The sequence below is a fragment of the Malurus melanocephalus genome, unplaced genomic scaffold (assembly GCF_030028575.1).
Source record: "Malurus melanocephalus ecotype Western Australia unplaced genomic scaffold, MMel_1.1 scaffold_402, whole genome shotgun sequence".
Taxonomy (NCBI): domain Eukaryota; kingdom Metazoa; phylum Chordata; class Aves; order Passeriformes; family Maluridae; genus Malurus; species Malurus melanocephalus.
The window spans coordinates 4,486-16,934 of NW_026623634.1; the positions used below are offsets into that span (position 1 = coordinate 4,486).

Genomic DNA, 12,449 nt, shown 5'->3' on the forward strand with positions numbered 1-12,449 from the left:
TCTTCCTTTGGTTCTGTGGCTTTCTTGGGTCGGTCATTTCTGAGCCCGTGGCTGCAGATCTCACCCTGATGGAATTACCTTTTACCCAACTGCAGCTGATTTCAGCACAATTGCTGAATTGGCTTTATTACTTCTTCCTTATCTTATAAATTCTGTGTCCACTTTCAGTGGGCATCCTTTTTCCAAATCTTTGCTAACCTTCCCCTAAGTCTGAGGTCACTGAAGCACCTCAAGACCTAAACTTTAACCAGGAAATTAATTTATTTTYCTGACACACAGAAAATCGCCTTTATTGCTGACTAGGCTTGAAAGCATACAAAAATCAAACATCAAAAAACTTCCTTTCTCAAGAAAATTTTTACATATTCCACCCTTTGCAACACCCACACAGAGCCAGGGAAGCTCTGTAACTTCCTTGCCTTGCCGATGTGCCTCTTTAGGCATAGAGCAAACGAGGACATGCTTTCCAAAATACCATAACCCTTCTATGCCTTCGAAGAGCTTCGTCCCTGTCCCTGTTCCCGCTGCCGGTTGTGTCAACGGGCGGGCCCTGACTCTTCCCGCATCCCAGGTGTGCACCGCCACTCGGCCGCGGTCTCACAGCCCTTCCAGCCCCCCGCAGCCCGGGTTGGAGGTGCTCTTTCACGGGCACACCAATCTCCCGCCCTCAGCAGCAGCCCCGGGGCCGCGGAGCCCCGCCCCGGCCCACAGCGAAATGGCGGCGGGGCCTTGCCCGCAGTAGAGATGGCGCCGCGGCCGCTCTGAGGCGCTGCGGCCGCCGGAGGCGGGGCTTGGCGGGGGCGGCGGAGGGGCGGGGCGAGGGGCGCGGCCGGAGGCGGGGATTGGCGGGCACGCCGGAGGGGCGTGGCCGGGCAGGGCCGGGCAGGGCGCGCGGCGAGTGAGCGCGGCCCCGCTCCGCTGCCGCCGTCTCCGCCGCCGCCGCTGCCGCCCCCGCCTCGGCATGAGGAAACGCAACGAGTCGGTCACGGTGGAGCATGAGCGCGCCGCCGCTGCCGCCGCCACCGCCGCGCCCGGGCAGCTCGACAAGGGCTGCAGCCTGAGGCGAAGCYTGCGCCTGCCTGCCGCTGCCGCCGCCGCCGAGGGCATGAAACGACCGCTGGGCAGGTGAGCACCGCCGTCTCTCCGCCGGGCTTTGTTATCCCCGTGTCACCGTCTGCCTGCTGTCACCGGGAGCCCGCCGGGGAGCGGGGAGGCAGCGGGGCTGTGTTTTGCGAGCTGAGGGGAAGGGCCGCTACCTSCGCCCCCCGGGACGGGCAGGTACGCGGGCCATGGGGATGTTCCCCACCTCAGCCCCGCTTCCCTGGCTCTCCCCTGGCTCTCCCCCTGCTCCAGGAGGGCCACGATGCCTTCAATTCTCGGTGCAAAGAACTGGTTAGAGAGCGGGGCGGTAGCGGGACCGGCGGGCTCAGCCCTGGCCAGCGAAGGACGGGAGGGTTTGGTGTTCRTACCTGGGCGCTGCTGCGTCCAGCCCCCTTTTGGTACAGGCAGGCGTTCTCCCGAAAAAATGGTTAGCATGGAATTCTTCCATCAGAGAGCGTATGTGGAGCGGCAGGGCCCTGCAGGTAGGATGTTTGCGTTTTTGGAAGAAGCTGGTGGCTGTCAAAGTGATCTCTTTCCCGTRAATGAATCAGATTTAGGGGTCAGTGGGAGATGCTGACATGCGTGACTCYGTTGGAAGGAGTTTTTAGCCGTGGCTTTTTGTCAGCTGTGTTAGCGTTTTAAACGTTTTGTGCGTGTTTATAATGGGGGGAAAAAAAATAGAAGGTGCTTATACCTGGACCCTTCATCGTGCAAGATTTTGGGAGGATGCAATACACGGTGAAGACTGACCTCCCTGGCCCTGTGCAGCTGTGAGTCAAGATATAACCTTTTCCTTTCAGCTAAACCGTAGTGATGTCCTTTGTGTTTTGAAAGTGTGAAGAATATATAATGATCAAAATAGCTGTGTGGTTTKGGTAGCTGAAACCAAATTGCTGTGCTTCAGCAATACAGCAGGCTGATTTAAAAAAAAAAAAAAGAAAAGGTGCTTATCAGTGCATTTCTAGTAAATGAGCTATTGTGGATGTTCCTCTGCTAAATTTTCTGAGGTTTTTTTTTCTGTTCTCATAGACAAAATTACCATCTGAAAAGAGCTGTGGATATTTGTCATGTTCAAAGACAGGCTTTAAAATGYGATTTCTTTTATTGGGTAATAGCTGTTTAATTTTGTGCCCTGGRGGTAAACGTTTGGGATGCTGTCAGTGCTCTGTACACGTTCTGACAAGCTTTTGGTAATTGAAAATGGCGCTGGGTTGATCTCTCAATTTCCATGACTGTGCAATGGATCAAACTGTGTCAGTGCTCTGCTTTTAGAACATTTAAACATTTGGCATATCTATTCTGTTTGTCAAAGTGGATGACTTCTAGACCAGTGGCACTCAAATGATGGCTTGCTGGCTTCTTCAGCATTATGAATGGCCCTCAAGTAGCTTTTACTCAAATGGAAATGCTCTGCCGGTGGTGAGCATTGAGCAAGCCCTAAGAGCACAGAGTGCAGGCTGTTGGCTTGGTCTGTCAGGCAGGTGYTTTGTGGATGCCAGAAACAGCACAGCTGTATGGAGAGGGCCAAGCTAAAAATAGGGGAAGCATATCCTGCCTGTGAAAAATGTGCTTTTGTTTATTTCTCCATTTACACATTTGAAAATGGTCTTAGGCAAGTTTTCTTCATTTTTGTCTGTGTTCAGCCTTTGAAGCCTTTTTCAGAAATTCCTCAAGTCTTACATGGATTTTTGGCCCATTTTTTTTTCCCCTCCCTCCTTTTTTGGGTCAGGTACTATATTCCACACAGCAGTGTTTCTCAAACTCATGACATTGTTGGAAAACCTTGTTTGAAGCTTGTTTTTTCTTTTCCACATTTTAAGATACCTGTATTTCTGTGATTTTATTTTCTTTCATGCTGTCCTGTGTTGTCTGCCTTTCTTACTGACTTTCAGTGGACCTTCTCTGACTTCCTCACCTTGTGAGCCTTCAGACAGTGATTTGCTGGCAAGGTGTCTCTGTCTGCCARTACCTTCCAGAAATGTGTTTTATGGGATAAAAAAAAATTGCTGAGCTGTGCAGGAAGGGGAGTCCAGGCAGAAAAATGTGTAATGCCCAGAGATAAGGTTCTTGTCCAGAACCAAAAGTCTGAGTTGGGTCAGACAGCTTTCTAGCTCCATATCCCACTTTTGGGAGTGTTTCARGAAGAACATGAGTGAGGTGTGTATACAGTGGATGTCCCTTGGGGAGTACCCTGACTGTGGTCACTTACATGGTCAACAAGTTGCTGTTAGATCATCTGGATTCTCATACTTTAATATGCAAGGTCATGCTGTTATTGCAGCATTCTTTATACCGCTGGAAATAAAAGTAGTGTTTGACTGTCGTTTTCAGTGGGTTACACCAGTTTTACTCYCCAGCTTGCAGAAGCTTGTAAGGTAAAAATTCAGCTGCAAGGTTGCTGGGATGGTGGAGGTGGCATAAAATCTGAAATTGGAGATTTGTGCCACAGCAGCCTATTTCTAGCRTGCTCCTTGGTGAAATAGTTAAACTCAACACTTGAATGCTGTGCTAAAGGGGAATTGGTGATAATAAAGCGTTTCATGCTGATGTTCTTTAGCCTCTGCAGACTTGGGGAAACAGCACATATRTTTGGCTTCATCCTGTGGGTTTCCACCTCTTATTTGTAAATTATACAAGCCRTTGGGCTAGAAAGGCAAACCAATCCCCAGCAGTGTGGAGAGGCTGCGTGGTTCTGCAGCCAAGGGCTGATCATGTGGCGTATTCCATGGGTCAGGAGCTCGGGATGGGGGKGCTGCAGAGGCTGGAACTGCAGCAGTGACCGGGAGATTGTGGAGCAGCAGCAGAGCTCGTGTGTGCCCTTCTCCAGCACAGCTTTTCCTGCTCACATCCTCAGCAAAGGCCAAATAGCACCCTAGGTGATGTTTGTRGAATACAGTGCTGGCTTATCACCGGCAGCAGTTTGTTCTTGCAGCARTATTTTTGAATTTCACCAGCACTGCGTTTGCCCCTCAGTTTTTGTTCAGTCATAGCATCACAATGTGCTCATTCATCCAGGAGCTGAAACTCATTCTGAAGAGGTGGCTGTGCGTTTGGACTGGCAACTGCTCTGTTACAGAAAGTGGTGTGTGTGCTTTGAGTGTAATGGAGATCTGATAAATAAGATTCATGTGGCTTTGGCTAGTGCATAGTGCAGTCAGCGTGGCTTTTCTTAAGCGATTTGCAACCAGAAAAGAACTAATATAGGTATTTCCATTTTTCTTGCATAGATAGCAGTAAAATCTAATGTGGGCGTTACCTAAGCACTTTATTAGTTGCTCATTTAAAAGTCTGTGAATGTTGTTCTTTTTCTAAAGGACCTGTTTTGTCTGAAATTATTAAATGCAATAATGCAGTAAGTAAAAAAGTAATGTGCAGTGTTTGCTTTTCTTAATATGTGTGGATGGCCATTCCGCTAATATTTCTGTTATGAGGCAGTTTCCAGGTGACAGTGTTGAGGTGCTGTATGGATATTAAGGTAGCATTGTGTTTTGGGTACTTGCTGTGACTCATTTTTGTGGTCGGTGGCTGTGATGTTCTGAGGAAATGCGTTTGAAGAGCCAGAAATCTGGGAAACCTTAATGTGGGAGTACAGAGAATAAAGAAAATCAAATGAGATTGGTGCTGGCATTGATACCAGTGCAAATTCTCCTATCTCATTTCTGCTGAACCCTGATCCTGGGTGATAAAAGGTCACATGCAYGTTACCCTTCACTTCTGTGACCTCATCGTTATCTGATCCTCATTTAATCCCAATCAATAGTCACCCCRTAGATGTGTAGTGTGAATTTTCCCAATATCCAATTCTGCTACAAACCCTTGTTCGCTACAAATGTTAAAACTTTTTTCTGTCTCTCTCCGTGCTGTGCAGCAGTGAAGGCTTCAAATCCCACTTGTGCGAGATGTGTTCCTTGATACTTTTGAGTTGTTCTGTGCTGGATGGAGAAACTGCTGTCCCTCAGTTTCCCTCTAGTTGTCCCTGCTACCTTTGCTCCTCGAAACTCCTGGTTGCTGGCACAAGTCCTTTTCCTGACAGAAAACTTGGCCATCTGAATTATCTCCCCCTCGTGTCCTCTCACTGCCTTATATCTCTAGACCTAGCCCCCTTTCTCCTGATGTTACTTTTTCAGAAGCATTTTCAGAGTCTTTTATGATTATTCCAGTCTGTTCCATTGTAACACAGATGACAAATACTTGTTCTCCTGCAAGTTTTCATCAATATATTTAAGGGTTTTTTTTTTTTTTCCCTCAAGTGAGTTTTGTGCTATTGTCTCTCTTAATTGCTGCCTTCAGGTTAAACCACTTACTTGTCAGTGCTTTCAAAAGAGCAAAGGGGCTGCTTGTGTAGACACATKTCATCAGTCATGCAGCTTTTTCAGCAATTCCACCTTCCTGCTGGGTAACTGCCTCTATTTCAGTTTTCTTGAGTAGAGTTCACAAAAGTAGCTGTGAAATGGTTTCCAGTTGCTTGCTTGCGCTTTCTTTCCTGGGTTAAATCACAGTCACCATGTGTAAAAAATGGAAAAGCAGTGTCCTTGATGTGATGAATTTTTTTGTGTGTTTTTGGTTTTTTAGGATTTTTTTTGTGTTAGGGTTTTTGGTGTTTTTGAAAACAAAATTATTTTTGGGGTTTTTTTTTAATGGGTCTTGTTGGTTTTTTTGGGGTTTTTTTTGGGGTTTTTTCTTCAGTTCTCTTGAAGAGCACACACTGTAATATTCTGCTCAGGTATGTCAAAAATGGGGTTGTGTAACTATTTCCACATGTATATCTCCCTTTTTTATTTCTCTTATTTATTTGAATGGCGTCACATCAGCTTTGTCTCCTGCTTTGTCCTGTGCATTATTAACCATTTTGGCAGCTTATGGCTGGGGAACACCTCTGAATTGCTCCCAAGTTACCTATTTGGGGCATTAGGTGTTTATTCTCTGCATCACTTTCCAATTTGTTCATCCTTTCCAGCCATTATAATTCCCTTTCCTTGTGCTCATCTTCTCCCCACTCTTTCTCAAAGTCACRTAAGTCATTAAGAAAAAATAGCAATATTCCCTGCAATGTGGGGAATTGTTAGTTTTGTTATTGTGGGTTGTTTTAATCTTGGATTTGTTTTTTGGGACTTAAGGATTTGTGAAGCCATCCTGGTGACATGTAGCAGTTCTGTGCCTCAGTGTATTACTGAGTGTGTTAAAGCCTATCTTTTTTCACCATTTTCATCACTGACTTTGGGATTTATTTTTTTTCTTTTGTGTTAAATAGGCATGGTTTACTCTCTTGAGCATCTCTTGAGACTCCTAACATCATCCTGCAAGCCTGTCTGTATAATCTAATTTTTTTTTCCTTGGATCCAATGTATCCTTGAGCATCTCTGGATTTTCTGTAATAGAGCGCAGGATTTTTTCCACTGCATCTTGTGTCTTCTAGTCTCTGAGAAGTTTTCTCAAGTGTCTATATTTCCCATGGAGAATTCTGCTGGAGCAGGTGTGTTCAAGCTGAAGAGATTTTGCCCTCTAGTTTTGTGTTGATCTCCTTGAACTCCTGATTCCATTGCAATCCCATATTTCTGACATCATACTTGCCCCTGGCTTCATTTGCTCTGCTTTGGTGGCKCATGTCTGAATTAATAATTACCGTGGTATTGCTAATTGCAATTACTCTGTAATACTTAGGGGCTGTATGAATTGCAGACCTCTGCTTCTTTTGAGTATACCTGAACTTCCCTTAGTTTTGGGTAACTCCTGGGACCAACAGAATTTTCTGGTCACCTCTGGAGTGAAGGTGCCCGTGGAGACCAGGGTCTTCTCAGAGCTGTCACCTTCATCTCTGCCCTTTCTGGCCTGTGGYTCCTGAGGCAGAAATCAAGTTCTCTGCAGATGCAGTCACAGGTCAGCTCAGTGAGTCTGTAGGTTTTCTCCAGGATGCAATGCAGATGCGTTTCTTTTTGATGAGAGCAGCATTGTGGTGTTTTTATTAAAACTAATGATGGTGACATCATTTCCTCTCCAGAATCCCCTTCTGCTGCATGTTCTGGAGGCCTGGTGTGCCCAAGCAGGATTTGTGCTGTATTTGAAGAGTGCTGCCTCCTTTGAAAGGAGCAGTGCCTGCTTAGGARGCTGCAGCCAAGTTACTTTATCCTCCCAGGCCTGAAGGGCAGGTCAGATTATTTTGGTAATCACGTCAGGATGGGCAATTAGTGAACAGGCTTCTGGATCAATTCCCCTATAAAACTTGGGGTTTTGTAAACCCACTGGGTATACTCTTGTTGGTGTTCCAGCAGTGGCCAGCTTCTGGCATCAGGAGAGAGTGACTGCAAGCAAGAGAGGTTTACTAAGGATGTAATGTGAGAGCTCTATGTTAATGTAGCTGTGACTGAATCAGTACCACAAGAAGATTAAAAGAAAGTGCTTCAGCTGTATTAAAAGGGTAACAGGAGACCTAGGAGACTTTAAAGCCATTAGCCTGAGGTGGAGTCTGTGCAATTTAAATTGCAAGAGTTAATTTGAAATTCAGTGGAAGGAGATTTAACAGCTAAATATATATTCTAATGAAAGTAGATCTGTCCTGTGGAAGGACGCTGCAAAATGTGACAGGTTAGTCAAGATTACAGCCTGGCTGATCAAAGTATCAGCAGTAAAATTGTTTCTCCAAAGCACTTGACTTTGTACTGTAGTTKATTTTATTTGAATGGAGATAACATGCTCTCCATTAGTTATCTCTATTGAAAATTCACTCGGTGGAGAGAGAAACAATCAGGGAATTATGGTGGAATTGATGYTCGGGTTCAAGGGTGTGTGATTTTGTATATCAGCCATCCCAAGGATGAGACAGTTACTGTTGATAAAARTGGGCAGAGGGGAGAGTTGATAAGGGTTGATTACCAGGGAAGTCAGCAGTTTGGAGCAGATGGTCAAAGAGTGAAAAGGTCACCAGGACTCAAGTGTAGCTGGCAGGATGGTGGGGGAGAGAGGGTTGTAACTGGGGGATAGGRATGGTGACAGTGCGTGGAGCTGTTCCAGGTAAGTCACCTGTGTAAGCTGTCGTGTGTCCCTGAATATCCCTGATCCAGACAGCAAGGCTGTCTAGGCTGTGCACTTTTGCCTTGCTGGCACGCAGCTCTCTCTCTGTCTCAAAGCACTTGGTGAAACTAGTGCAACACTTGGCTTCAGAAATGTGCCTCTTATTGAAGGCAATTTAAGCATTCAAGCAGAATTTCCTAATTTTAGCCTCTATCGAATGCCTTGATCRTTCACGGAACTAACAGAAGCTGACTATTTACTTTCCAAATCAAAGTGTTTATTTAACCCAGATTTATTTCAAGATTGTGACTCTTACTGAGAAGTAGAGCAATAGAAGAGATTGTTAGACTAGAAAATTAACTTCTAAAACACAAACACTTGAAAACATTTGAGATAAGTCACACAGCTGCCCTTGTTCAAAACTATCTATCCAATTTGTACTCACTTAAAATGGTTTTTAATTCCTCTTGCAAAAGAGATTAGTGTTGAGTAATAAGGGAAATAAGGTCAYGTGAAACCTCATCTCCCTTGTTACTAAAGGTGTGCAGAATAAAGGATTTCATGTGGCATAACTGAAAAAATACCCTCTTGGAAGGTTACACTTCAGTGGCATTGTGCAAGCTCAGAGCAGAGAACAGAAAATGCCAGAGCCTGGTTTCCCTTCCCCTGGCATTAAAGCTTCCCCTGGGGTGACTTTTCTGAGACAGAGGAGCCTACACAAACGAGGATGATGTAACTGGAAATTTGGAGTCAGGGCTTCCAGGTTGCAGCATCCTTGCTTGTGGAGCAAAATGCGTTCAAGATGTTTAAGAAATGAACAGATTTTAAAACATCCTTGACATCCTCAGGAAGGGAAGCCTGGCACTGTTTTCTCCCTCAAAGCAGTCCTATCTCACTTTTTTGTGAAGTTTTGATTGGTTTCAGAGCAGCTTTAGGAAGCAGGAATAAAGCTGACAATATGAGTTTTATACTGCTGAATGTGAAAACTRCAAGTTGCACACAATCATTGGAAATAGCCCATTCTCTTGTTCTTGCAAATCCAGCAGAAATGCATTGGCTGACCTTTTCTTTCAGTTTCCCATAGCTTTGTGCTGTCTCTCATAACGCATTATTTCCCCTTTTTGACTGCCAGAGTAGGGAGCACRTTTCATTTTAAACTTTGGCAGGTCRATGGTCAGTGCTGCTCATCTCAGTTGGTCAGAGCATGGTGCCAATGACACCAAGATTGTGGGGTCCTTGTATGGGCTGTTTGCTCACAAGTTGGGCTGGATGATCCTCAAGTGGGTCCCATCACACACTGGAATATTCTGTGAACCTGTTTCATTTTCCTGCAGTTAAGTGAAAACTCCAGCGCCTGCTTTTCACCTTGGAGCACGTGTTTTCTGGGTTGGYTCATCAAGGTTTTGTAGTACTAGCGATGGCTTTGGTTTTAATTGTCATTAATTTTTACAAGCCTTTGTCATTTTGTGGTTCTTTCCTCCACAAGATGTTAGCTAAAGCTGGAATCTCTCAATAGAGCACAGATGAACGCAGACACAGATTAATCTGCAAGGCTATATGCAAAATGACCCCCTGTTCAAAGTATGTCAGGGCCAGCAGCAGTTCTGTATCTGTTCATACATCTGTTCTTTAACCATGGCTGTTGTTTTATGGCCATGCACTGTTTGTTAAGCCTCYCTTTTTCAAACGGGTCACAATTACAGAGGACACTGTGACTGCCAGCTGAATGTAACTGTGCCGGGCTGACAGTCAGCATATGTAATGTTTTGGCATTGTTTAATGTTCTTGTTTGCTTGTATGCTTCCAACGGGGAACAGTTGGTCTATTGTAATCAAAATGTATTGCTAACGATGTGTTCTGAATCTAAAAGGTGGCAGTATCACTGCTAACACAAAAACATTCTTTTTCTTCAGGCTTCTGAGAAGGAATGGCTTCTGATCTCTGCCAGCAAAAGTCAGGCTTTTTCAGCTGGGAARTATAAGATTACATTTTCATGTGTTTGGAAGGAAAAATGTCTTCAATGCACAAATGAATCTTTTGCTCAGGTGATTTAGATGAAATCCAGAACCACAGAGCCTACTACCAGTGGTGGTTCTCAGGCTGCATGGCTGTCTCAAAAAAACTGCCATTTTTTTGTGAAATGAGTAGAAAAGTTAAGGATTTGGTAAACACTGTGGAGGGAGTGTACTTGCTACCGCAGTTGTATCTCAATGCCAAGCTCGACTAAAATCTAATGTGGGTGACTTCAGATTTGATTAGTGTCAGCARCATTGCTGGGGAGCTCTGGAGAAAGTATGTTCTTAGAATTTAAACAAGGGTTCGTACCGGAAAGCTTTTGGCACAAAGTAATGGAGAAAATGCATTCAGGGAAAGTCAACAACCTTAAAACCCTAATCCCCAAGCCTGCTCTTCTGTCCCACAAATCAGTTGCTCARTTGCCTGGGGTTTAATTATTTGTTGTTTGCTACATACTTAAAATGACAGTAGCATGTGCCCCTTCCTTTTTAAAATTTAGCTTTCAGGTTAATCTTATCACACAATTCACACTCCTGCTAATACCAGTGTACCCAAGCATTGAGAAGTAACACAGTTGCTGCTTAGGCCATGCTGTCAGCATACATTTTAAATGAATTGGTGCTGTATTGCCAAATGTTCAGCCCATTCTTGTCTCCTGCTCTGTGAAATGTGCAGATTTCATGCAATTGGAATGTAAGTTACCAGGACTGATGTTCCRAGCTCCTGTCCTCCAAAGGATGTGCCAATGATTAATGATTTAATGTGCCAATGATTTAATCAGATGAGATGTGTTATTACTGTATTTTAGGGTAGTCAGCTTAGGCTGTGGATGTGAAGAGGAGAGCCCWAGCCATGGCATTGGGAAGGGATGGGGGAAAAGTTAAATGTCCCCTATCGCTGTCCTGTGGGGTGTGTAAATGCTTGTGTGAGCCTTTCCCTACCTTGCTTCATTTGTTCTGCTYTTTGTAAACGTGTTCCATGGACAAAGGCCCATACATCACCTGCAAGCTGCTCCATTATTTCTTTATTTGATTTATTTCATTATTTCTGCTCATTAATGCTGTACACTGGTTTGCCTTTCCCTCCCTTCACGGGCTTGTTTTTGTTTTGTTTTTTTTTCCTGCAGCACTCTGAGTCCTGGCATAACCTTTGCTGGCATTTCAGTGCTATCGACTGACTGATTAGCAGTGCTTTCCTCTTTTCCTCTTACCCTGAATTCTAATACCACATTTCCCCCACTTGATGCACCAGAATCTTGATTTTTGCAGGTCCAACCCACAATCTTTCCTTCTTTTCCAAGCTGAAAYGTGATTATGAAGGTCTCAATAGCTGGAACTTGGTGGCTCCTCCTGAAAAACTTAATTGAGATGCCTTCCTTTACTTTSCAGTTATTTCTCTTGGAGAGACAGAGCTGAATTCTTGCAAATGACTGGCTAGATGGCTTCCTTCTTGCTGTTTACTGTTTTAAGTTAATTCTTAATCACTGGATATTAATCAGAAGGAGGCACAGAAGCAATCTGTGAGAGTGTGGGCTGTGGGAGAGGAGCTAGGTAGTGAAGTGGGGGAATGGGGGGGAATTTGGGAGCTGAAAGTTTCAATGTGCATTTGTACGGTTGGAACAACACTGCCTGAAGCTCTTACCCCAGCCAAAAGGAGATGCTCTGTGGGAATAGATAATTTGCAGTGAAGGGAGAGAAAGGAATGTCTAAGGCAGAGGTTGTGCAATGTCTGTAAGCTGAGCCATGGCCAAAAGAAAARGTCCTGGAGGCTCCTTCTTGGGACAGGTGTTTCTACCACAGCTACCAAACCGTTTCCATAAACTTACCTATCAGAAAAGCTAATTTTATGTGTTTTTGTATGTATCTGTTACAATGCAGGTACAGGGTCATGTCTTTTCTAGGGTGAGCTGCTTTCTGTGGCCAGGCTAACTCGCCAGCTTCAGGCTGCTTAGGTGTGGAAGCGATTGGAAAATGGGATAAACTGTGTCGTTTATTCATGGAGAGCTTGTCAAATTCTCTGACTGTGAGTAAAGTGGGGGAATTTTCAAAGATTATAGAAGTCCAGAAGGCCTAGCTGAAGACACTTATGATGTTAGATGGGGCATTTTTAATGGAAAATAGGGGCTGAGGTGCTGAAAGTGCTAGTGAGCATATAGACAAAATATTGTGGTTCTGGTATGCAGCACTTCTCTGGAGCTGTGTATGAAGCTTTCATGGTCTGTGATGCTGGCATGAACAGAAATAAGTTAGTGCTTGTGATAACCTTCTGCTGTTCTTCAAACATACAATATCCTAATCAGAAAAAAAAAAAAAAAAAAAAAAAAA

At 44.6% G+C, this 12,449-nt stretch overlaps 1 protein-coding gene across 1 annotated transcript in view; it reads left to right on the forward strand.

The window, feature by feature from the left end:
* The first annotated feature begins 875 nt into the window (after nucleotides 1-875).
* The window catches only part of ABHD12 (abhydrolase domain containing 12, lysophospholipase), a 31,574-nt gene continuing 20,000 nt past the window's right edge, over nucleotides 876-12,449 (forward strand). The window contains exon 1 of the mRNA XM_057379321.1: nucleotides 876-1,125. Within this exon, the coding sequence (XP_057235304.1) occupies nucleotides 962-1,125 (164 nt within the window). The 5' untranslated portion in view covers nucleotides 876-961. The remainder of the gene's footprint in view (nucleotides 1,126-12,449) is intronic.